Below are 27222 nucleotides of genomic sequence, written 5' to 3'. Positions count from 1 at the left end.
TGTTCCTTGCTATTCTTGGTCCTATGCATTTTTAGATTTTAAATTTTAGAATAAGCTTATCAATTTCTATCAAAAGAAAAAAAAATTCTTCAGGGATTCTGATTGGGATTGAACTGAATCTCTAGGTCACTGAGGGGACAGCTGAATCTCAACAGCATTCAATCTTCCAATCCATGAATATAAGTCTCTACATTCATTTGGGCTTTAATTTCTCTCAGTATTTTGTAGTTTTCAGCACATAGGTCTTACACATATTTTGCTGAATATTTGTTGAATTAATCCCAATTAGCTTATGTTTTTCCAACTGTCTGTTGCTAACTTGAATACGACTGGTTTTTTGCATACTGATCTCATCTCCAGTGACAGTTCTAAAGATACTTACAAGTTCTAGTGACATTTTTGTTGACTGTTTAGGATTTTATGCAAAGACAATTTATCTACAACCACTCTTACTTTTTTCTATCTGTATGCCCTTTCTTTTTCTGGCATGAGTGGACTAAGGAGGACTTCCAATACAGTGTTGGGTAACAGCAGTAAAAGTGGACATCCTTGCCATGTTTCCAATTTTGAGAAAGCCTGGTCTTTTACCATTATGTAAAAGTACCATTATGAAGTTAGCTTTCTCTTTCATAGAAAGGTCTTTTTTTTTTTTTTTTTTTTTTTTTTTTTTTTTTTTTAGTTTGAGAGAGAGAGCATGCACACACAAGTGGATGACAGGAAAAGAGAGAATCCCAAGCAGGCTCCCCACTATCAGCACAGAGCCTGTCATGGGGCTCGAACCCACAAACTGTGAAATCATGAGCTGAGCTGAAATGAAATGAAGACGGACGCTCAACTGATTGAGCCACCCAAGCACCCCGAAAGGTCCCTTTCTATGTCACTCAGCCAGGAGTCTTTTTGTTTTTCAATTTTTAACGTTTATTTATTTTTGAGAGAGAGAGAGCATCAGCGGGGAAGGGGCAGAGGGAGAGGGAGCCACAGAATCCAAAGCAGGCTCCAGGCTCCAAGCTGTCAACAGAGCCCAATGTGGGGCTCGAACCCACAAACTATGAGATCATGACCTGAGCCAAAGTTGGATGCTTAACCGACTGAGTCACCAGGCACCCCAGTCAGCCAGGAGTTTTTAATCATCAATACTAATTGGTTCTTGTCAAATATTTTTTTCTGTTTCATTGAGTTGATCAGTTTTTCTTTTATAATCTGTTAATATAATGAAATGATTTTCAAGTGTTAAACTAACCTTAAATTCCCTGGATGAATCTTAAGTGGCTATGATGTATTATCCTTTCAATGTATTGTAGGACTCCATTTTACAGTATTTTGTTAAGCATTTTTACACTTCTATTCACGTGGAATATTGATCTGTAGTTTCCTTGTTTTCATACACCAGTTACTTTTTTGTATCTGGTTTTGGTATGAGGGTAATGCTGATCTCATTGAAAAGTGTTCCCTCCTAGTCTATTTTATGAAAGTATACAGGATTATTACTTCCTTAGACCCTTGGTAGAATTCTCCAGTAAAGCCGCTGGACTTGAATTTTATTTTAAGCTTTCTAGTTCTTAAGTGAATTTTGGTAGCTTGTGTCTTTCAAAAAGTCAATTTATCCACTTCATCTAAGAGGATGAATTTACTGGTGTAAAGTTGTTCTTAATTTTTCAGTGCAGTCTTAACATCTGTAAGATCTGTGATGATGTGCCTTTTGCATTCCTGATGTTGGGTTTTCTCCCCCTAATCATTCTGACTAGTGCTTGTCAACTTGATTTTTTTTTTTTTTTAAACAAACCAGTTTTGATTTTCCTGTATTTTTTCCCCTTCAATTTCATGGATTCCTATTATTATTGTACTTCTCCTGCTTATTTTAATTTGCTCTTTTTCTAGTTAAGGTGAAAAGTGAGATCATGGACTTGAGACTTTTTTCTAATGTAAGCATTTATTGCTTTAAATCTCCCTCTAAGCACTGCTTTGGCTACATTGCATACACTTTGATATACAGTTTTTCATTTTCATTCAAAATATTACCTGATTTATTTTTTTAATGTTTATTTTTGAGAACGAGTGAGCATGAGTGGGGGAGAAGCAGAGAGAGGCGGGAACAGAGAATCCGAAGCAGGCCCCGCGCTGGCAGCAGCAAGCCCGACACAGGGCTGGAACTCATGAAATGGGAGATCATGACCTGAACCGAAGTTGGATGCTCAACCAACTGGGCCACCCAGGCGTCCCTCTTCTTTAACTTATGGGTTATTTAGAAGTGTGCTGTTCAGGGGCGCCTAGGTGGCTCAGTCGGTTAAGCATCCGACTTTGGCTCAGGTCATGAGCTCACCGTTCAGGAGTTTGAGCCCCACATGGGGCTCTGAGGGGACAGCTCGGAGCCTGGAGCCTGCTTCAGAAACTGTGTCTCCCTCTCTTTCTGCCCCTCTACCATTCTCACTCTCTCTCAAAACTGAAGTAAAAAAATAAATTTTTAAGAAAGTGTGTTGTTTAATTTCCAAGGACTTGCAGGTTTTATAGCTATTTTGTTATTTTCACTTTAATTCTGTAGTTGTCCAAAAACACACTTTGTGGGAAAACACATTTTGTAGGATATCAATCGTCTTAAAGTTACTGAAACTAATTTTATGGCCCAGGACATAGTCTGTCTTGATCTACCTGAAAAGAATGTGTATTTTGTAGTTGCTGCGGATAAAGTTCTATAAATGTCAATTAGGTAAAACTGTCTGACAATGTTGTTCAATCTTGTATGACCTTACTAATTACTGATTACCTGCATCAATTACTGAAATCAAAGTGCCTGAAATTTCCACTATAATTATGAATTTGTCTATTCCCCTTTCACTGGTCGCTTTTGTGTATTTTGAAGTTGTGTTATTAGACGCATACATATTTAGGGTTTTTATATCCACTTGATGAACTGACCCCTTTTATCACTATGAAATGTCCCTTTTTTCCCTGATAATATTCCCTGTTCTAAAACCTACTTTGTTTAGGGTGCCTGGGTGGCTTAGTTGGCTAAGCGTCCAACTTCGGCTGAGGTCATGATCTCACAGTTCGTGAGTTCAAGCCCACATTGGGCTCTGTGCTGACAGCTCGGAGCCTGGAGCCTGGAGCCTGCTTCGGATTCTGTGTCTTCCTCTCTCTCTATTCCTTGCCCACTCACCTCTTTCTCTCTCTCTCAAAAATAAACATTAAAAAATTAAATTAAATTAAAATAAATAAAATCTACTTTGTTTGAAATTAATTTAGCCACTCCAGCTTTCTTTTGGTTTATGCTTGCATGGTATAACTGCCCATCCTCTTAACCTACTTGTATCTTCATACTTAAAATAGCTTTCTTGTAAAGCTATGGACTGAATGTTTGTCTCCCCTCAGATTCACAAGTGGAAGCTTAAAGCCCCAATGTGATGCTACAGGGAGATGGGGTTTTTGGGAGGTGACTGGGATTAGATTAAGTCTTGAGAGGGGGCCCTCATGATAGGATCAATGGCCTTATAAGAAGAGAGAGCTCTTTCCCTGATGTTTGGTGGGAATGAAAACTATTTCTAACCCCATGTGAGCTTCAAAAATTGTTCTGCCTTCTCCTTTTCTGGCAGTTATTTCCCTGGTCTTGGGTATTTCTTCTCACACACGGGCACAACAGTACTCAAACACAGAGGGGTCCCTTTAGATCTGCAGAGTTCTCCCTTTGTGCAGCTCCCTCCTCCCTGACACTCTGGCCCACAAATTCTTTCCATCTTGGCTTCCTTGACCTCTTGGTGTCTCCTCAACTCAGTGAGGTCCAGGTTCTGTTCAGGTTCCCTTTCCTTGTACTGGGTTGTTTCTAGTTGGTAAGCTGTTTCTGGTTGGTAAGCTTGTTTGAAAAACACGTAGTCCAAGACTCTGATCCCTTAAAGAAGATCAATGTCTGAAAACTGTTTAATATATTCTGTCTGGTTTTCTGGTTGTTTAAGGCAGAAGAATAAATCTACTCCCTGTTAGTTCATCTTAATCAGAAGCAAAAGTTGTTAGTTTGTTTTTTTTAAACTTACGGTGAAATAATCTGACAATTACAGAAAACTTGCAAGAACTTCTACATACCCATTATTCAGATCCCATTTCCAATTGTTCCAGTAATGTCCTTTATAGCAAAAGGATCCAATCTGGGATAACACATGGCACTCCCTTGTCTTGTCTCCTTCAACCTAGAATATTTTCTTTTTTAACACTTTCATGAGTTTGACAGCTTTTTAGGAGTCAGATCAGTCTTTCTGTGGAATGTCCTTCAATTTGGGTCTTCTAATATTTCCTCATGATTCGACCGGGCTATATCCTTTTTGACTGGAATATCACAGAAGCAATTCTGTGTTTGTCTCAATGTATTCTATTAAGTAGCACAGGATGTCAATTTGTCCCATTACTGATGTTGAATGTGACCACTTTATTAATTTGGCATCTGCCAGACTTGACTACAAAGTTACTTTTTTTCCTCACTCTGTAATTAATTAGTGTTTGGCAGGGAGCTTCTTTGAGATGTAAAATCCTATCCCTTATCTTCTTCTCATCTCTAGTTTTAGCATCAATAGATTTTTTTTTGTCTCAATTATCATCATCCTAACTGCCAATTAATGATTTTCTAATGCCATCATTCCTTCTGTATTTGTTAGGTGACATTCTACTTTAAGTGTGTAACTCAAGGATTCCTATTTTGTCCGGTAAATTGTAATCTGTTACTAGCATTATTCTGATATTCAAATTGTCCCAGGTTTGGCCAGTGAGAACGCCTTCAAGGTAGCTTCTGTGTTCTTTTGACACGTCACCCTTATTCCTTAAGCACTTCCATATTCCCTGGTACAGTAGGATGTTCCAGGCTTATTTCATTCTTTCCCTAGCCCAGCCCTGGAGTCAACCTCTTTGCCAAGCAGCCCCGATTCCTTTCAGTGGAGACTCGTATTTTTAAGATCTGAGCACTACATGTGTTCACTGCTACCGGACTATTACTGCTCTTACACCTTCCCAGCAAACAAAGCTAGGACACACGTACTAGCGCATGTACATCTCTACTCGCTTCTCCATCTATGTTGAAAACCATGAATTCCACACGGACACCTCCTATTCCAATCCAGCACCACAGGGTTCATCTGGATCGCTCTCTTCCATGCCTGTAACTCCCTTCTCCAATAGTGAGAAAACTGGCTTCCACGATCCTTAATATACTTACCTTATTCCATCTCCATCGATGCTGCCAACCTCCCACACCCGCCAGGCCACTGTTCAGACTCCCTCCTCCACCTGTCCCTGGCCCCACTGGGCTCCCTTCCTACTCTACTGCAGCTTGCCTAACAGCCTTTTGACTGGAATGGCAGACAAGCGGGCACATCTTGCTTTTAAAACAAAAATACGCTCCACGAGTATGTTTACTTCTGCTTTAACAGAGCCCTAGGGTTTAGTACAGAATAAACGCTACAATCAAAATTACAAGTATTGAAAGGGAAATTAAATTTTCACGCTGATCTGATTTATCAGCCTCCAAAACAACAAATTAATGTTTGGATTTCATTAGGTACATTTAAGAACTTTGATAATTTATTTCTGTAGTCTCCAACTGTCTCCCTGGAAAAATACTTTGCACTATTTTTTGTTCCTTTCTATTTTTAATCTCAACTTTAATAAAACAGGACAAATACTTGGAATTTAATGCATCAGACTGTGTGTTACTAAATATCAGGTTTCAGGGGCGCCTGGGTGGTTCAGTCAGTTGAGCACCTGTCTCTTCATTTCGGCTCAGGTAGTGGTCTCCCAGTTTGTGAGATCCAGCCCCTTGTCAGGCTCTGCACTGACAGCAAAGAGCCTGCTTGGGATTCTCTCTTTCCCCCCTCTCCCTCTCTCTGCCCCTCCCCTGCTTGTGCTCTCTCTCTCAAAAGAAATAAACATTCAAAAAAAAAAATCAGTTTTCAGGAAAACCACGCAATAAATCAGATTACCACCAAATCTCCTCCCATAAATTTAATGTGCCACTTTCCGCATGAGAAAAATTGTTTCAAGTTTTTTTCACTAGTAACTTCAAAAACGGGTGGTTATCCTAGAAATTTATCATCTGCTAATCTGTGCCTATAGCATAAGAACTTCCCTCCCCAGTGTTTCTTAAATTTGAGAGATTGCAGACTTCTAAAAAGTCACCTGTGGACCCACAGCATGAAAAACAACCACAAGGCATGTAGGTCATGTGATCACTTGGTGCCAATAGGCTGGGAACACAAAATGCAAATTCAAACACTGAGATCATGCAGTATGGTTCAGTTACAAGGTCAAAGGATCCAGTTTTGTTTTTCTTTTTTTTTTTTTTAGATTCCTATAAAACTATAGATGTAAACAGAACAAACCTTTTGTAGAGATCTCACAGCTCCTGCTCAAGACTTTATCTCTAAATTCCCATTTGAGGAACAAAGCATATGTAACCCAAAGTGTGCAACTCAGCCCAAAGCATATGTAACCAAGTGTGGAATATAATGCCAAACTCTTCTCACCAAAAATGGAAAAACTTTTAAAAGATTTTTAATTTTTTTGAGAGGGAGAGAGTCAGCCAATCTTAAGCAGGCTCCACAACCCAGAGATGAGCCTGACATAGGGCTCAATCTCATGACTGTGAGATCATGACCTGAGCCCAAATTAAGAGTTGAATGTTTTAGGGGCACCTGGGTGGCTCAGTCGGTCAAGCGTCCAACTTTGGCTCAGGTCATGATCTCGCGGTTTGTGAATTCAACCCCCGCGTTGGACTCTGGGCTGACAGCTCAGAGCCTGGAGCCTGCTTGGGTTTCTGTGTCTCCCTCTCTCTGTGCCCCTCCCCCACTTGTTCTCATTCGCCCTCTCTGTCTCCCCAAAATAAGTAAACATGAAGTTAAAAAAAAAAAAAAAAAGAAAGAAAGAGTTGGATGCTTTACTGACTGAGCCACCCAGGAGCCCCCGAAGTTTTTTTTTATTCAAAAACGTCCTGCATATGCACAGTCCCTATGGCATGTCTATGAAACACAATGTAGCACTCCAGCCCATGCCAGACGGCAGTCCACTTTCAAGTTCAATCCCCCCAGAAATACTCCCTCAACACTGAAAAGAATGACCTCAGTTCAGAACTCTGCATTTCAGGGTTTAATTCCGCTCCGAGGAACTTGACAATGTGAGTGTTCCTACTGTTCATTGTTCATGTCTATCAAGGTATCCTATCTTTTAAAAGGACTACACCCAGTATTTGGAGGGTTGTCAGAAAGTGGTTGCATTTTGTTTTGTCAAATATCTGAGGAAGACTCCTAGACCCAAGGGTAGGCAGAGGTTTCAAACAAAAACTAGTTACTGAGGGGCGCCTGGGTGGCGCAGTCGGTTAAGCGTCCGATCAGCCAGGTCACGATCTCGCGGTCCGGGAGTTCGAGCCCTGCGTCGGGCTCTGGGCTGATGGCTCAGAGCCTGGAGCCTGTTTCCGATTCTGTGTCTCCCTCTCTCTCTGCCCCTCCCCTGTTCATGCTCTGTCTCTCTCTGTCCCAAAAATAAATAAACGTTGAAAAAAAAAAAAATCCTCCATAATCCACAGCCAGGTGTGTGAGCCACCTCCCAAGCGATGCTCTGACATGTTAATGTTCCACTTCTAAAACTTCTATCTTGATTGGGGGGGAGGCGGGGCCGTAATTGTATGTTACTATAGTCACAAGTTATGCCATTATATTCAAATGTCACCATCAACATACACACAAGACACATAAGCAAACCAAAGAATTCATTTTTTTGTTAAACATACAATTATAAACAAAGCTTAAAAAGCACCCAGTCTCCATCAAAGCCGCCTAACTAAAACACGGTCCTACCGAGGCCCGGAGAGACCCACTCCCATCCATTGTTCCTACACCAGGAAGTGAGAAATGACAGTCACCCCAGCCCTGGGACAACGGAGCATGTGTGTGTTGCGACAATTGTGCTGGGAGTGCCGCACGAGAGGAGAAGCCACTCCGCCTTGCCGGACGGTGGCACAGGACGACTGTTGGCTATCCCGGCCCGGCTTCCACACGCTAGCTAATACCCACCGGGCCGTGTCTCTCCTGTCCACTCAGGGGGCCAGACGAGAACTTCTTTGCACCTACGAAGGGTGCCATCTCGTTTCTCACCCAACAGTGAGTTTTCAAGACAAACTCTGTGAACGGGGAGCGGGTTTCGAGCACACCGCCTTCCCTCGTGCTGTGGCTCGGGGCCAGAGGCAGGCAAGCATGGAGCAGATGGAGTCCTGGCAAGGTCCCCACTGTCCCCGCATTAGCAGCATCTGCTCATTACTCAGAACCTTCGCCTGCTTTATCTAATGCTCCAGGAAAAGCATTTTGATTTGATTCATTTCGGTACGGTAACGTGCAACACAATTAGTGGTAAAATCAAACTGGAGGACGGCCAGTGCTGACAATCGGAAACAAGGCAGAAGAAATATGAGGCCAGTGGGTTGGAATTCACAAAATCACAACTGTGGATCACCTTGCCAAATCTCAACACCCCAGGTGGGTGTACAGTGTTCCCGCAGGGCGAGGAGGCTGAAAAGGATGTAGGGACGACTTCCTTGCACCCAAAGCGGTTTCCATCTCCCCTCTGGATCAGACCCCTTCCGTGGAGAATACGTGTGTAGACCATCAACAGGGCCTCAGTGGCTAAGAGCCTCCCTTCGGCACAGCCAAGGGTGCTGAAGTTCATGAACTCATCCTATCATCTTATTCTTCTCTTCTGCATGGCAGTTGCAAATACTACACAGCAGACCCCACAAGGTGCATTGCCTTTTCACCGTGTTTTGCCTAAGAAGTGCCTGTTTGCGGCTCCTGGAAAGGAACTGTATCAAAATGTGCATTTGATTATTTCAATCTGTCTTTGCCCAGAAGTAGCTACTCATGAATATGTTGGTATAAATACCACAGTGTCAATCTGTTAAACTGAAGTGAGACCAAAGACAATGCCACCTGAGGTCTGGGAAAAAAACGAAAGAGTTGTGTAGCCCATGAATAGTTAAATCCCAATCAGACTGGTAAAACCAGCTCAGAGAGAGAGGGAAATAAACACATAAGAGTTCTCACCAAAGAAATAGTCCTTATACCAACATGAATTTGAGACCAACCAAAGATCTCAACATAAACGATGGAAGTACTATAGATTGAATCTGACCTTAGAGTAGGGTTGACCCCCCCCCCCCCAAGCATGCCAGGAAACTGAGAAAGACAAACGTGAAGGTGTAAAAGTAAAACAACTAGACAGACCAACAGGAACAGAGCATAACATCCAGAAACAGACCTGGGTACTAAGAGAATCTCACACCTAAAAACATATAAAGGCAGCACCTCAAACCAGTGAGTAGGTAGGGATGGGCTTTCTAGTAAGAGATGCCAGAAAAAAAATTCTCAGATTCGTATTTTATACAGTCCCAGGATGAACTCTATATTGGCCAAAATTCAAGCATGAAAAATAAGCCCCAGCTTATTAGAAAGAGGTACAAGTAACAGGTACAAAGATGAAAAAAATTCTTAGGCTAAGAGATGTAAACTGAAACTACATTTGGGTACCATTTTTTTTTTTTTTTAGATTTTATTTTTCAGTTATCTCTACACCCAACATGGGGCTGGAACTCACAATCTCGAGATCAAAAGTCACACACACGCTCCACCGACTGAGCCAGCCAGGCGCCCTTGGATACCATTTCTGATCTATCAAACCAACAAATACCTAGATGTCTGAACCACATCTTGCTGGCAAAACTCTGAGGAAATAGGGGCACCTGGGTGGCTCAGTCATTGAGCGTCCGACTTCGGCTCAGGTCATGATCTCGTGGTTCATGGGTTCGAGCCCATCAGGCCCTGTGCTAACAAACAGCTCAGGGCCTGGAGCCCCTTTCAGATTCTGTGTCTCCCTCTTTCTCTGCCCCTTCCCCACTCTCACTCTGTCTCCAAAATAAATAAACATTAAAAAAAAAAAAAAACTGTGAGGAAACAGGCATACCTACATACCTTGCTGGTGACAGAGCAACACTGTACAAACCCCATTTGCATTTCCCCTCTGATTCGTCAATTTTATAGGAAACTACCCTTCCTGCATGTACATGAACGGTCTTATAGGCAGGGTCTTTCATTACAATGCTGTAATGGCAGAAGGTCAGCAACAACACAACAGTTCCTCAATAACGGACAGTGTCAGCGAACCAAGGTCCTTGTACGTATCGAATACTGTGCAGGTGTGAAAAAAAGAGGAAGCTGTTTTTCTACATACAGACATGGACAAGCTTTCAAGACAGGTCATTAAGTGAAAAAAAGCCAAGGTGTGGAATAATACAAAGTAATATGTGAGCTTTCATTTAAGAAAAAGGGGGAGAATGGGCCGCTTGAAGGGCTCAGTAGGTTGAGCATCTGACTTCGGCTCAGGTCATGACCTGGAGGTTCCTGAGTTCAAGCCCTACGTTGGGCTCTGTGCTGACAGTTCAGAGCCCGGAGCCTGTTTCGGATTCTGTGTCTCCCTCTGTCTGCCCCTCCCCTACTCTCACTCTCTCTCTCAAAAATAAACAAACATTTAAAAAAATTAAAAAAAAAGGGGGGGGAGAATAAGAATATTCATATTTGCTTATATTTACAATGCTGAAATACTGGAAGGACAGACAAAATCCTAAAATATATGGTTGCTTTAGAATGGAGTAGACAAAATCGGTAAAAGCAAGACTTCTCAACGTGTAACTGTTTATAGTTGTTTCATCTTATGTCCCCCAAAATGTAGTACTTATTCAAAGACGTTAAATTACAAAATGAAACCCACTTCATTTATGGATTAAAAAATTAAATTAGGGGGTGCCTGGGTGGCTCAGTCGGTTAAAGAGTCCGGCTCTTGATTTCGACTCGGGTCACGATTCCACAGTTTGAGAGATCGGGTCCCGCGTCAGGTACTGTGCTGGGCATGGAGCCTACTCGGGATTCTCTATCTCCCCAGCTCTGCCCCTCCCCCCCCCCCCTTGTACACACGTTCTCTCTCAAAAAATTAGAATTATACACATGTACAACTACCATCTTGAAAAATAAACCATAAATAAGGTCCACCGAAGAAAAACTGACGAGCTGAAAAAATATACTTGAAGTAGGCATGGCAAGGACTACATCCTTATCCCTTTCTTTCCAACCAGAAAAGAGAACCCAGAGAAAAATGGGAACAGACAGGAGGAACAAGCCATTTGCAGAAAAATAGGGAAAAAGGAAGACAATGAAATTCACTGCATTCACATGAAGGCAGACAAAGACAACGGGGAAATGCCATTTCCACCCATCAGACCAGCATGAGGAAGCCGTCACTCTCATCTGTTTGGTGCGACCATTAACTGGTTGAACCTTTTTGGAGGGCAATTTGGTAGTATTTATCAAAACATAAAGCATCTGTAGCCTCCAACCCGGTAATGACTAGTAATTTACCCCATAGCTGGACTCGCACGAGTCCATCGTGATATTTGTTAGAGGATATTGCTTGCAGCGCTGTTTTTAATAACAAAAATAAACAATCCAAGTGTGTGTCATTAAGGGCTCTAATAAATAAATTATAAATACAGCCACTTCATGCCATAGTACACAGGATGAAAAAGTTTACCTATAAGTGCCAATGTGGAAGGATACCAAGATGTGTCATTATGTTATTAAAAGAATAAAATAAAATAAAATAAAATAAAATAAAATAAAATAAAATAAAAGCAAGGTGCAGAAAAGCACATCGCATAGGACCTCTGAGTAAAACGTGAAAGGAACAGAGACGGGGGGCAGGATGGAACACGTCAGCTTCTCTTTGGATTCACTTTCTTTTCATTTTATACTTTTGCTCTGTTTGAATTTTAACTGTATTTTTTAAAATCAAGTTTTAAAAATACATTTTGGCCATTATTTGCCAAAGGAAGTAGTCTCTCTGTCCTACCTTTGTGGCTCCCCAATGTTTCTGTGCGGCAACACAGAAGAGGGGGACAAACACCTCTTCTGTGGGAAGAGGGGGACAAACACAATTGTCACCAGTGACGCAAAACCAGGAGCCCGCGTGCCTATCTCCTCAAGCTGTATTTTCAAGCTCACAAGATAGGAAACATGGGGGTGGAAATCAATCAGGTGCCCATATTCCTCCAGGCATCTGTGTTTCAGATTATATAAATAGTGCACTACAACCCTGGCATGGCCTGGGACACATATTCACACTTCTAGATACACTCAAGCAAATCACTCAGTTGGCCTCTCTGGACCCCATTTCCCCGTCTGAAGAAAAATGTGGGTGTACATGTATGCATGTGGCAGGGGGAGGGGTGGCTAGGAGAGGATTCTAAAACTGCAGGATTCTAACTATACTACAACCTTTGCATACTTGTATTTATTTATTTATTTTTATTTATTTATTTTTTTAATTTTTAATGTTTATTTATTTTTGAGATAGAGAGAGAGACAGAGCATGAATGGGGGAGGGTCAGAGAGAGGGAGACACAGAATCCGAAACAGGCACCAGGCTCTGAGCTGTCAGCACAGAGCCCGACGCGGGGCTCGAACTCACGGACCGCGAGATCATGACCTGAGCTGAAGTTGGCCGCCCAACCGACTAAGCCACCCAGGCGCCCCTGCATACTTGTATTTAAAAAACCCTCTAGGAATGCAAGCTGGTGCAGCCACTCTGGTAAACAGTATGGAGGTTCCTCAAAAAACTAAAAACAGAACTACCCTACAACCCAGCAAGTGCACTACTAGGCATTTATCCACGGGATACAGGTGTGCTGTTTCGAAGGGACACATGCACCCCCATGTTTAGAGCAGCACTTTCAACAATAGCCAACGTATGGAAAGAGCCCAAATGTCCACTGATGGATGAATGGATAAAGAAGATGTGGTACGTATATACAAAGGAGTATTACTCGGCAATCAAAAAGAATGAAATCTTGCCATTTGCAACTACGTGGATGGAACTGGAGGGTATTATGCTAAGTGAAATTAGTCAGTCAGAGAAAGACAAATATCATATGACTTCACTCATAGGAGCACTTTAAGACACAGAACAGATGAACACAAGGGAAGGGAAACAAAAATAATATAAAAACAGGGAGGGGGACAAAACAGAAGAGACTCATAAACATGGAGAACAAACTGAGGGTTGCTGGAGGGGTTGTGGGAGGGAGGATGGGTTAAATGGGTAAGGGGCACTAAGGAATCTACTCCTGAAATCATTGTTGCACTATATACTAATTTGGATGTAAATTTAAAAATAAATAAATAAAATTAAAAAAATTAAACCACACACACAAAAAACCTCATTGGTAATTGGAAAGTACCGAACACGCTCAAGCTCATCTTCTGTTATCTATCCAGGATCTCAGTAAACATAGAGGAAATACTACATACTACAGAAAACAGCTTAGCTGAATTTCTAGAGGCTGAAAAAAATCTACCAATGGTGTCTACTAATGTCAAACTGAAAGAACAGAGTTCATGTTGTTAAAGTAATAAATCGAAAATATTTTCAAGACTTCAGCCCTATTTTTTAAACGACATACGAATCTAAAATTGCATGAGCTACTTTACTATAGTTTTGTCCCTGAGCCAACCACTGACTCTGAAGATTTGCCATAGTGCCACAACATGAACACTAACATTCCAAAATATTTTGTGGTTCACCTTTCAGGCAAGTGGGGAAACAGAGCTTAGAGATTCCAAATTCACACATAATGGAAGGCAGGAACGCGGATGTCATGGCCCTCGAAATCATTATTTCTGTTAGCTACAAAACTGACCAGTGTTTCGTGACTCAGGTGCATATAATTTTAGACTTTTCCTAGCTAGTTCTGTAAATCCACAGTTGTTTGTACACAAAAGGATTCGATCAATCCCAGAGAGACCACAGATCACCGTAAATTATCTTGTATGGTATGGAAGTGCCAGGAAAAGGTAGGCACTGACTTTTATTTTTCTATTTCCATATTTGTCAATAGATTATCTGTCTATCCCTCCCTTTCCCTGTTCCCTTTGGACTGAGCAGAGACTGAAGGAAAAGTAGGCCAAGTATATTTAATATTTTATACCAAACAAGCTATTTGCTTAAGATGGCTTGGCCAGCCTCGTGTCTGGCACAGAAACCCAGTCTACCAGCTCCAGTAGGAATTAAACACCAGTCTTACTGGGTGCTGTGCTCCACTGCCTACTAATGCATGGACGGTTATTGGCCAACTTCTTCACATAAAGGCAAAGAGTGGGTGTATGTGTGTGCACATGTGTGTGTGCCCACGTGTATGTATGCAGGGATTACAGGGGGGAGCCGGCCACAGCTGCTTAATTTTTGTAAAGCTTTTTTTTTTCCTTAATAGGGAGGAGGGTTGCCGGTTACTTACCATCCTCATAAGCCGCTACCGCCAGCGAGCTGTTTATCCTCACAAAGGAGACATATGGCTGCATTCCAGGCTCGTCCTCCTCATACTCTGAGTCCAGGAAAGGGGCTGTGTAGTCCCAGGTGCGGGTGTCCCACACCCTTACGTCCCCTGATGTATATCTGGAAAAGAAGGGCACACCTGGGTCCAAATGGGGACCGGAGAGCAGGGCTGTGGTGGGGGAAATGGGGAGAGCCTTAAAACAACAGAGGAAGAAGATCTGGTCGGTGTACAACCACTCCTGCCACGTTGTTTAGATGAGCGACTCCAACAGGAGAAAATGTCAAGCAGAGACAGAAGGCTGTCAACACGGTTCGTGTTCTCACAGCACAATGGTGACGGTTCAATGAGAACGCCACACTACGACACTGGGTGTCGAGATCTCCTTTACGCTATCGTGACGAGTCTGCTACCCTGCATTCTCCCAGCAAAGGGATGGCTAGCAGGAATTTGTAGAAGTCCCAGTGTTTGTTTGCACATATACACTCAAGACAGAGAGATGCTAAGGACTAATGGTCTTACAGGCTCGAGCTTTCTAATGCCTCATCCGTGCATCAGATTTGACTGATTAAAGTCCCCAAAGACTAATTGATTTGCTGAAACAATTAAATCTTGCCTTTAGCAGCCAGACAATGCTGCTTTCTCATGAAAAGCTCTTGCCCGAATGCATGACGCTCCCCGGTTTTGCCCACTTAGAAAATAGGAGCACTCACTCTCTCCTATTACTACTGCCACTCCAACAAATGACTCTCTCCATCAAAGCCAAGGCAGGGCCAGAAGCTGCTCAGACATCAGGCCCCACAGATACGAGGATAATGGAATGACCAGATGAGGTGGTGTGCCTGCCATCGAGGTATTTACACCAAGTTCCTTACATCTGCCACAGAGGGTTCGATTCAACATGTACGGCGACTGTGAGGAGGTGTGTTAGAAATGCTTTAAGAGTCTAATGATGCACCCTCCCCCCACAAACACAAAGACAGGCAGGCAAGTTTAAGCAGGTTCAGTCCTCCTGAGGCTGTAGGTCCTTCAGGGTTTCTTGGATCTGACATTAAAAGTATACACACTCAAACAAGATAATCTCTGAGATTTACTTAACTACTGAAATCACATGATAGATCTGTGAAGTCGTTACAGATCAATTTCTCGTGGGAGATTTCTCAATAAACAAACTAAGAACACTCTGATAGAGGAGTGCTTCGTTTACTGAACGTAGCAGGATTTCCCTCAAACTACTGACAGTAAATACACATATCATGTAATTCAAAGGTGATTCTGTCACACAAAGTCCCTCCGTTGGAGATCCGGTTCTCCCCCTGCAGGACAGTGCCTGGGGAGTGTACGTGTGGTGTAAAGGGCCAACAGGAGAGACATGCTTTCTAAAATCGGACTCAGGGAACTCTGCAGGACCACTGATCCTCCAGTAAATAGGAACGTTCACTCCACGAGTGTCGTTAAGCCTGGCGATAAGCAAGCAAGGGCGGATATTGATATCCCCGCGGCCAAAGCACGGCTGCTGGCTCCCAGGTCTTCCGGGCAGTATTCCAAATCACCCCTCCTAATGAGGAACCCTACACAAGAACACACACCACTGTGCCAGATCTACCAGCTCACCACGACATCCCTGACAACAACTCCGGCGTTCCCTGGACAGAGGCCACTCGCTTAGCTATCGCAACACTCAAGAGAGATAACGTGTTTGACTGTCTAGACTGTGCATGATGAGATTCTCCAGGTTACATTCCATGTGGAAGTTAGGAGCCATTTCAGAAAAGACAGAAGGGCGGGGCACACGGGTGGCTCAGTTGGTTAAGCGTCCGACTTTGGTTCAAGTCATGATCTCGTGGTTTGTGGGTTCGAGCCCCGTGTCGGGCTCTGTGCTGACAGCTTGGAGCCTGCTTCGGATTCTGCGTCTCCCTCTCTCTCTGCCCTTCCCCTGCTCATGCTCTGTCTCTCAATAATAAATAAACATTAAAAAAGATCAAAGAAAAGAAAAGAGAGAAGGGTGGTGACGCCCCCAGAAGTACAGAGAAGGGGACTGGGAGACACGGAAAGGGAACGCGGTAGTCAGAGAACGAAGGGCTTTCAGGGCGAGGTGTGCTTGGGAGGTGTGCTTCCTGTCCGTTGACGACCAGTAAGCTGGCCCACACCCACAGTCTCACAGGTGCACCCCACCAGGGGCCACAGGAGAGCGTTTCAGCGGCCTGAGCTCCAGCCCCAAGGTCCCTTTACACATATAGTTTGGAGGCAAAACCACAAAACCAAAACCTGAAAAACTGCTCGACCACACCCAGCAGCAAGCTGGGAAATACAACCGGATGCCCCCGCTCAGCTCCCGGGAGGAGGAGAGGGAGGGCACGCAGGGCCCCACCAAGAGCGCTCTATTAATACGTGGAGGGTCCTGATGGGCCTGTCCTCCACAAAAAATGTCCCACTCACCCTGAGATGCCATGTGTTTAGAATTAAATGCACGTGCTCCTTGAAAGGCTTCAGTTCGCCACAAACCAGCCTGTTGCTAAACTCCTTCCTTTCCTCGGTGACCACACTAGTCCCATCACCGGTGCAAAACCAGGCAGCTCCTCCATACCCTCTCTGCCGCCCACCACACATTGTCCTCTGCGTTCAGGGGCCACGTCCTCTCCCTTCCCTTCCCCAGGGATGCCACTCCGGTCCACACCTCTCGGCACCTCACAGCCCCTTAGTTTGAGCCTCCCCCAGAGTCAACCCTGCACAAGCCAAGCTCTCAAAAGTACTTGATGACATGAATACTCATTCTCCCTCCCTCCCTTCACCTCCACACTAGCCCAAATCCCCCCGTGATCTAGCCCAGATGACAGCAACCTAGACTTTTTTCTCATGGCAAGTGTGTGTGTGCGTGCGTGTGTGTGTGTGTGTCTGCTCATCTCCCCAAGAACCTACAAGCCTGCTTCTCAGAGCAGGGGCTGGGCCTTACTGTGAGTCCAACAACTAGAAGAGTCAGGCCAGAATAGCACCGGACACTGAGGAAGCTTCACTAGCTCCTCAGGCCTTGACGGCTTCATCACTGGGCCTCGCACAGAGAACCCTCCCCAAACTAGCTTCCACCCAGTCTCCTGTTCTGCTCTTCCTTAGCATGAACCGGCCTCCAGCCAAGTCTGCCATTCCTGGCTTCCACATACTCTTGCCTCTGCATCTCTGTTCAACTGTCCACTTTTCTGGGGTGTTCTCCCTCCTGACAACCCAGCCCAGGGGGGTCCCAGTGCTGGCTGCACACGAGAATCACCTGGGATGCTTTCCAAACTCCTGACGCCTGAAGCACACACAGACCAGTTAAAATCGGACTCTCTCGGAGTGGAACCAGGCCATCAGTGTTTCCAATGTTTAGGCAACATGGAGAACCCCTGACCTGGCCCAAGCCTACCAACCCCTCAGTGTCCAGCAGATGCCCTCCTCCCCCAGGAAGCCTTTTCTGACTCAACTAGCACACCCTGTACCTGAAGAAACAGCATTCACAGTTACATTCCAGGTCTCAACTTCACTGTCAAGTCCCTGAGAAGGCCAGATATCAATGCTGTTATCTCCATCACAGTGGCTTACACACGGGTGACAGTAAACAGTGACTGAAAGAGGGTGTCCACAAGGAACAACCTGACCGGTTTGAGTGGCACCTCCTTCTACCCCTACTGCCCACCTTCTGCTGATGGTCAGTGACACACTCAGAACACACACACTGATAGGTCTTAAATACCCTGCATTTACTTCCAAACTGATTAAAGTATCTATAAAAACACAGGATAAGCTAAATTATTTTGGTAAAGAAGAACATTTTCATAGATATCCATTTAAATCAACTTCATTCTTCATGTCCAAAGAGCATGAGAATAGATCAATGTTTTTTTCTTTTTTTTTTTTTATAATTTAATTTTAATTTCAGAGAGAGCATGTGAGCCAGGGAGAGGGTCACAGAGAGAGAGAGAGAGAGAGAGAGAGAGAGAGAGAGAGAATATATATCAATCTTAAGCAGGCTCCAGCCATCTCAGAGCCCAAAGAGGGCTCAATCCCATGACCCTGAGATCATGACCCGAGCCAAAAACAAGAGTTGGACGATCGACTGACTGCACCACCCAGGTGCCCCAACAGCATAAATGTTTTGCTGCAAAATATAAAAGACCGTATGTCTCCTTTTTGAGCAGAACGAACAGAGAATAAATACCATTTCAGGAGGTGCTGGGGGATGACTCAGAGCCAGGCTCTAGAATCTAATGCAAGTGCAAGCAGCCATAGCCAAGGAGATCAGACTCCATGCTAACGAACTCGTGCTCAAGAAACAGACAGCTTCATGAGGGTACAACACCGGTTGGAGCAGAGGGAAATGGACCAAGCCCTAAATGTGATCTAAAAGTGCTTAACAACATTGGCCAGGAGAAGCAAGAACAGATATCGAAGGGAGGCAGGAAAGAAAGCTGATTTTTCTCCAGAGCTCCAGATGTCTTTATCGCTGCCTAATGACAATTACACTCAACCAATTAAGACGCCACTATGACAGTTGCATTGTCGGTAAGCCTTTGGACCCCAATGTTGATGGCTCTCTAATTAGTGTCTGTGCAAAGTACAACTGCAACTAATATAGCTGATGTAAGAGCACTAAAGAAAAACTGAAGGAGAAAGAAGGCTTTTCAAAACGAGGGAGGATGTCCCAGCCCACGGCACAGACCAGTGACACTGTATGCTCTCTCAATCTCTTTTACGCTTGGCAAGGTTACCTCCAAATAAATAGGTCAGAGACCACAGCTGATTTTTTGTTGAAAGAATGGGAATAGAGCCTCTCTCAAGCTCCGCTCGCCAGAGCAATTGCCCATTTTCGATGATCTACCACCGAAGAGCTTCCATTAACTAGTAAGTTTCCACCAAACGGACTACTCATTTGGACTAAGAGACCCGAAGGAAAAGAAGAAATGCTGTGCAGTTAAAAAACAAAAACAAAAACAAAAACAACCCAACTTTAGCCTTTCTTCTTGTATAAATATCCAAAGGGGGGGGGTGGGCAGCAGAGAGGAAAGGGGGTGTCTACACTGCTTCCAGGTGCCTGTACTTATTTGCTAAAAACACTTTTTTCCCCAGGCTCTTCATGACAAGGGGGGGAGGGGCGGGGGGGGGTTGTTTTAAGAATGCTGTAAGTAAGGTTAAGTGACTCACCCAAGGTCACAAAAAACATTTTAGTGGCACAGCTGGGATCAAAACAGGTCCCCAGGCTGTTCTCCAACTGCTGCTTAGCCAACGAGCCAGGCTGCCTCCTCACAGGACAGTGTCTTCAAACAAATACGGCTTTCCAGAACCATCCCCACTCAAGTGCAACATACGCCCTTTATCGTTTTCAGTATTGGGACTCAGGCTTGCAGGACACAACTCCTGAACCTAACCCACCAATCCCACCACCGTCTCTAACCGGAAGGGAGGCAGCCAACAAAAAGACTCCCTGTGCTGGCAAGGAGCGTGAGGCCGGGTGGGCGCAGTGGAGCCTCCCACACATGCTCCACGGGGGACGTGGGAGGACGTACAGAACGGCTGACAGAACCGCACCCTCGACAGAGCCACACGCATACAACCATCCCCAAAGCGAAGTCACGGGGTTCTCTTCTGGTCAATACTCGTGGCAGCCAAAAGGAGGCTTGCTACGAGGCCTCAGGCCAGGAATGCAAATGCCTGCATTTGTGTGTCAAATCCGGGAAGCTGGTAGCGGCTGCCTACAGGCCGGTGTGGAGAAGGATCCTGAAGCTGAACGCCATCACAAATGCTTTGATGGATTACTAATGCCCATCGCAGGTGTGGGACGGAGGAGTGGCAGCACGTAGGGAACTCATTCGCATCCCTGCCTCAGACAAAACTCTACCCGCCAGCTCCCACTCATCCTTCCAGACTCGGCTGAGAAGTCACGTCCCAGCAGAAAGCCGGCCTGACTCCAGGCCCGGACGAGGTGCCTCTCCCCAGTGTACTATGGCGGGCGCCCTGCTCTCGGCCTCCCCTCACGTCTCCCTGGTTGTTCTGTGGCCGCCTGGGCCGTGTCCCTTGCCAGCCGGGGAGCAAGGGAGGTGTCTGGAGTATTCATACGTGCTTAGTAAATGTTGAATGAATCAATCTACCGACTTAAACTCAGAAGGTAGAAGTGGTTTAAAGCCTACAAAGCAATTTGGCAGAGGTCCCACATTTCAGGAAACATTTTTTCCCTTAACATGTAGAAGCTTTAAGGACTATTCTCATGCTCCATAGTTTATTTAGTAATAACCAAAGAGTACAAATCAATGAGATCAAGAGTATTTACTGTTTTCTGTGAAACATGACTGTATTGGATTATGCAATTAACAAAATGAACTCAATCCCACAGTGCAGTCTTTCCGTGGAAAAGCACTACTGTAGACATCAAGTGCAGCTTAAGACGCATCAATTGAAAAATAATGAACATCTTAATGGACCTTACGAGATACATGCTCTACACACTTAAAACTGTTTTCCATACATCTTGGTTAATCACAATCAATAGAGTCAGAGTCAATGATGGTTATGCAGAGTTATTGTAGCTGTGGCCCTTCCCATTATTCCTTGGAGAACCAGAGATGGATAAATGCAGTCATGAGTTCACCAGTATTTATTAAGGATATTCTGGAGCTCCTTCATTAAGGATATAATAAATGTAATGCTCTCCTCCAGTCTCTTATCAATACCTTACCTCAGACTTACTTACCAGAAGAGCATGTATACCTCACAGCAGAAAATAAATAAATTTAGAAGTATTTTTAAAAAAGAGGTCCCTAACGGATAATGATCGAATTCCTTATGGGAAACAGTCCAATGTCATAATGAGCCGCAGCACAAAATCTATATAAACCAAGGTTGAAAGGAAAACTGTCAAGAGAAAAAGTTCCTTAAGAAGGAGAAAGATAAAAAGCATGTCCTTACTAAGTATAAGCGAGGGGACATTTATCTAACACATCTTTATCACCGGTCTCTACTTACAAAGCATGTTATCTCAGAAGTCTCAAAGCAATCCACAGGTATTACCCGTTTTTTATACATTCACTTGAAGCTAGCCGAGTATTAAATCCCGTCTTTGCCGTCTTTAGCTCCTGGGTAGAATATATTTTTAAAATAGGCACACACACGATTTCAGAGGAAAGCCATTTGTGGTGTGGTAACATGGTCAACTAAAAGGCACTTTTTTAATTACTGGGAAAAAGTGGAGGAAGAGGGGCTAAAAGCAGGGTATTTCAAGTTCCCTTAGATGTGGGACTGCATTTGAATCACTATTTTCCTGTAGTTCTTAATTAGAAATAATGAGACAACTGTACTGCAAGTGCAAACTGAACCAGACGGTCAGACGTTCTATTTTACATATAGAAACTGGAAGCTCAGGGGCGCCTGGGTGGCGCAGTCGGTTAAGCGTCCGACTTCAGCCAGGTCACGATCTCGCGATCCGTGGGTTCGAGCCCCGCGTCGGGCTCTGGGCTGATGGCTCAGAGCCTGGAGCCTGTTTCCGATTCTGTGTCTCCCTCTCTCTCTGCCCCTCCCCCGTTCATGCTCTGTCTCTCTCTGTCCCAAAAAATAAAAAAAAAAAAAAGAAACTGGAAGCTCAAAGCTCAGCTTCCCCCCCGCAGAAGCCTGGAAGCCCTGGTGTCCAGGTCGTGCGGACATACAGAGCTACTAAAGGCAGAAGCCGGAGCCACAGCCACAAGTCACTTGGCTGCTACAGACAGGTGCCGGCACTCTGGTCACACGTCTGCTCGGGCACTCTTGCCTCACAGGGAACAGGGGTGGATGAAAACGAGACCACAGGGAAGGAAGAGTGCTGATATTTTGCCACGCCAAATGCTAGTTCGCCCCTCCAACCACTCTTGGCAGAGGCACCGATCGCGGATCATGGATCAGAGACACTGAGACGCTGTCACCGTTCCTTCCGGGACAGACAGAGACCGTACGCTAAAAAGGCAGATCACATCAGCAGAGGACAGGGCAGGAAAACATTAAGGAGTGTTGAGAAAAACCGCAGCACAGAGAGGGGGCCTCATATCGGTTCAACCAAACGGGGAGGAAAAGGTCCTCGAACGGGGATAGGGAAGCATGCTCTTCCGCAAACCGCAACGCTTCTGGCTTGCGAATCGTGAGTAACAGTGCGGAGGGAGTTTGTTTCAAGACACCACAGTGCACCCGGGCATCTGACAAAAGCGTCTGGGGAGCTAACAGCCTCATGGGGGGCGGCACACAAGGCCCCCGGCGAGCCCCAGGCTGACGGTGTCCTGCACGTCGTACCTGGAGTTCTCTCCTTCACTAGGTGGCGGTAAAGCCAATCTCCTTCTGGCCCATCACACCTAGACCTACAGCTCAGGTTTACAACGGGGCCTCTCTCAACTCGTGAGGTCCTCTGTTTTCAACGCTCTTCCCTTCCAGAGTGCAACTGGGGACACGAAGAGCAGTGGAAGCATCACAAAACAGGCCAGGGACGTTCCCCTAGGCTCATCTCTGATCCGCAGAACTTGAGAAACATTTTAAAATTCCCAGAGCTGTCATCACCAAAAGAAACACAAAGACCACACTTCCTAATTGCGGATAATCCACAAACCGTCCAGATCACATCTCTTCTTCTAAATACAAGGCAAAGCACACACGAAACCTCAGTTTCAGGAGTCGTACCCCATCACAGAGGAAACACAGCCGGAGGATGAACTCTGACAGACAGGTGGTTTACTGCGTGGAGATTGCTGGCTTCTGAACACAAATTTCTCCTCAGGTTAAAGAAATGGGTGGGGGGCCTGGGTTAAGCATCCGACTTCGGCTCAGGTCATGATCTCGCAGTTCGGGAGTTCGAGCCCCGCGTCGGGCTCTGTGCTGAGAGCCTGGAGCCTGCCTCAGAGTCTGTGTCTCCCTCTCTCTCTGCGCCCCACCCCCACCCGCCCTGCTCACACTCTGTCTCTCTCTCAAAAATAAACATTTTTTAAAATTTTATTTAAAAAAAGAGGAAACGGAAGTTTTGGCTGGAAGAACAAGGTATAGGTTGTGTCTAACTCAGTCACAGGTGAAGGAACTTCTACTTTTCCAATCAGCCAAGAGAACAACGGCTGCAGGTGCTTTCCGGGATGCTGCACACCACTGCTAAGCAGCCAAAGAAGACCACAGAAAGGCAAGAAGGGCGGCGACAGGAGCCCGGGCAGTAAGGTACGGAAGATGCGGTCAGGAAACACAGAAAGCGCAGGGTCCCAGAAGCAGGGAGTTTTCATTCCGTACACTTTCCTCCAAGGTTCTCGGGTGCCGGGCCCGGTGTGAGGCTCTGAGGGTCCACACGCGCTCGATGCACCACCTCCAGCACGTTAAGAGGGATACAGCCAACAGGACCCAACACGGCCACCACACGGGAGGGGATGGGCCAAGAAAAGACCGCCGGCCCGTGAGCACCGGTGACCTGTGACAGCGTGTGGCTCGGTGGAAGGGCAGGGATGAAGCCATGCTGCAGGAAGTTAAGATGTGAACGTGTCTGCTCATTACTTATGCACAGACACAAACGAGGGAGGTGTATTCAGGAGGGCAGGCTTGAGGGACGGTTTGGAGACTTCAAAGCAAAAAATTAGACTGGAAAGGAGTTGAGGGTCATCGGGGCATTTCAAAAGTAGTTTCTTGGGGCACCTGGGTGGCTCAGTCGGTTACGCGTCCCACTCTCGGTTTTGGCTCAGGTTATGATCTCGCAGTTTCATGGGTTTGAGCCCTCGAGCCGCTGGCACAGAGCCTGCTTGGGATTCTCTCTCCCTCTCTCTCTGTCCCTCCCCCGCTCGTACAGTCTCAGTCTCTATTCAATAAAAAAAATACAAAAAATATTTTAAAAATAATAATTTCTTAATCTGGAAAATGTGAAAATTTATTCCTCTAAATCCAGCAATTCCACAAATGGGACTCTTGCCTAGGAAAACGAGGCTAAGGACGTGTCATTCTTTATTCCACACACTTCTATGGAATTTAAAGGCTCTTAATAAGCACGTGTTTTATAATTTTTAAAGAAGATTGGTAGTACGGGCCATCACAGTAGCAAATGAGGACTCGAGAAGGGAGCACTGGCGCCCGGCTCTCCACGTGGACACTGCAGAGGAGCGGCCGTGCACACACACGCCAGTCCCGGCTCGCCACACCCCTCGGCCTCGGTCAGCCACACAAAACGAGCGTGCTTTGAAACAGTTTCCTCGACAGCTCCTTCCAGGTTTAAAACTACATGATTCCAAGTTTCTTGAAAAGGCTAAGAAATCAAAGAACAGACCAGAGAAATTAGGGATTTCTCCAGTTTACCATGTAACATGCGGTATACAGGTGGGATGGGGGTCTGTATATTAAATTGTAGTACTTCTTTCGGACAAAATGATGTACAAGCACTTTGGGGCAGTTAATCAAATATCACATGCCACCCCTAGTTTTAAAAAAGATGCTTACAGGGACACCTGGGTGGCTTAGTCATTTAAGTGTCCGACTCGTGGTTTTGGCTCAGGTCATGACCTCATGGTATGTAAGTTCGAGCACCACGACGGGTTTTGACGGGTTTTGCGTTGACAGTGTGGAGCCTGCTTGGAATTCTCTCTCTCTCCCTCTCTCTCTGCCTCACCCTGCTCTCAAATAAACTAAAAAAAAAAAAATTCTTACAAATTAACTGCACAGAAAATACAAGGCTGTGAATTATTTCAAAGTAAAGCCACAGCAGAAAACAAACATGTCAAGGCAAAGCTGTGCTGGAAGCTGCAGACAGTCACTTCCCCAGGAGTCAGGAGGTGGGCAGATATTGGGGTGGGGTTAGTAGGCCAGGGGGCTAGAGATGCCCACAGGAGGAGAGAAGACTTGAGTTCGGCCTTAAAGAATGGGGACTGGGTTCTTTTTAGGGTGATGAAAATGTTCTGGATGAGACAGTGGCAGAAGGTTACACAGCCTTGTGAATATACTAGAAATTACTGACTTCTGCAACCTAAAAGGGTACATTTTATGGTGTATGATTTATATCTCAATGTTAAAAAATAAAGAAGACATGGCCAGAGGCAACTGAGGCACAGTGGGAAAAGCCAAAGTTACCCTCAGGAGAGTAATCAGGAGAAAGGTAGGTTGGAAACCAATTTCAAAGGGCTCAGAACATCAGGAAAAGGTAACTTGAAATTACCATCTGTGAGATAGTAAGGGAAGCGAAGACTTATGGAAAAAAGAGCAAAAGACCAAAAGCCCTAAGAATAACATCTGCCTACTGTGCTGGAAGACAAGTCTGAGGGAGGAGGCGTCGGCCAGGTCCCGCTCATTTGAGGTCTGGGTCTCGGGCGGGTTTGAGTGAAAGAGTATTTGAAGGTTACTCTGGTTCTGAGTGAGGCAGAGCGAGGCAGACCCAAGATGGGGTCACCTGCAAGGCTAATGGTAATGCAAATTACTCTAGGCCTTAGCAATGTGACTCCAAAGCAGGAACTTTTACACAGAGGCTTGAAAAAGATGGGAAGAAGCAGGAGGTTTCGTAACAGCCTTTGCTGTCAACTATATGAAACAAACTTAACAGATTTCGGTTTAGCTGTAGGTGCACAAAACTTAAGCCCCCGAACAAATTCTGCCTATGATCAAAGGGAGAGAAAGGAAAAGAAGCAAAATCAGAGAAACACAGGTTAAGGACGGGGGAAAGAGATGGCGAAGTGGCGTCTCTGCAGGCAAGTCCTTGGAGATGCACAGGCTGCACAAAGCCGGGCGAATACGACATTGATTGGGAATGAGGTAACCACAAACACCGCTGTCTCAAATGAAAAGGGATCCAAGATCCAACCCAGAAAACAAGCATCGTAACCACCAGATAAAATTTTAATGATAAACACAAGATGCTCTATGTGCAAGCAAGACCAAAGTACCCAATGCCAGGTCGTAAACGCAAGGTTCTCTTAGGAAGAGGAGTCGGGAGGAGCCTCTCTGACCCACAGGTCCTGCTTCATCCTATCGACCCACCAAACTCTGCCACCGCTTTGCGTTGCACTGGCATCATCTGTAACGTGGAGAAGCCCTCAGGGGAACGGACAGGCAGGAAAGAAAGGGCTGGCCTCTGGACTCGTGGCCAGCCTGCCCTTGTGAGGTCCGTGTCCAGATCAATTCACACTTGGCTTCTGAGATTAAAGTCCCCTTTAGCCATAATTTCTTCTATGACTCTCAGTCCAAACTCAATATTCTGTCCTCAAAGGCCTCCTGACACACCAGGAGACCCCTTTAAGCTAGAAGGACAGAGGTCCTTTCCAAGTTACCATGGAGTCTTAGAATTTGTGGGCAGAAAGGACCATATGGAGCATGAGCTCTTAGGCCCACATTTTAGCAACGAGAGACAGAAGCCAAAAGCCACACTTCCGTATTTGTGGTCCACTCATCTTTCTAAAAACAGTAGTTCTATGGCATTTATAGCAAGGGCATTAACCTCTAAATTGTGGCCAGGAAAACAAAAGCTAAGGAAAAGTATTCCTCCTGAGCAGATCTTGTTTAAAGCAAACATACTTTTTTTAGGCCCCGCAGATCATGGAACATTTACCTGTTTGGAGTTTCAACTCAAATGGTGTCCTTCGAGGAATGCTTAAGGATCGAGTCTTCTTAGGGCACCTGGGTGGCTCAGTCAGTTAAGCATCTGACTTTGGCTCAGGTCATGATCTCACAGTTTGTGAGTTCAAGCACCACATCTGGCTTTCTGCTGACAGCTCAGAGCCTGGAGCCTGCTCTGGACTTTGTGTCTCCCTTGGTCTCTGCCCCTCCCCTGCTTGCCCCCTGTCTTTCAAAAGTAAATAAATAAATAAATAAACATTAAGAATGGGAAGAAAAAAAAAAAAAAA

General features: G+C 45.1%; 1 protein-coding gene across 1 annotated transcript in view; it reads right to left on the bottom strand.

Annotated features, from left to right (window-relative positions):
* FBXW8 (F-box and WD repeat domain containing 8) overlaps nt 1-27222 on the bottom strand; it is a 120127-nt gene that overhangs the window by 55321 nt on the left and 37584 nt on the right. Inside the window, exon 5 of the mRNA XM_043557699.1 lies at nt 14357-14514. Within this exon, the coding sequence (XP_043413634.1) occupies nt 14357-14514 (158 nt within the window). The remainder of the gene's footprint in view (nt 1-14356; nt 14515-27222) is intronic.

The sequence above is a fragment of the Prionailurus bengalensis genome, chromosome D3 (genome assembly GCF_016509475.1).
Source record: "Prionailurus bengalensis isolate Pbe53 chromosome D3, Fcat_Pben_1.1_paternal_pri, whole genome shotgun sequence".
NCBI classification, from domain to species: domain Eukaryota; kingdom Metazoa; phylum Chordata; class Mammalia; order Carnivora; family Felidae; genus Prionailurus; species Prionailurus bengalensis.
Note: the sequence above shows the minus strand (reverse complement) of the source record. Positions and strands in the feature narration are given on the sequence as shown.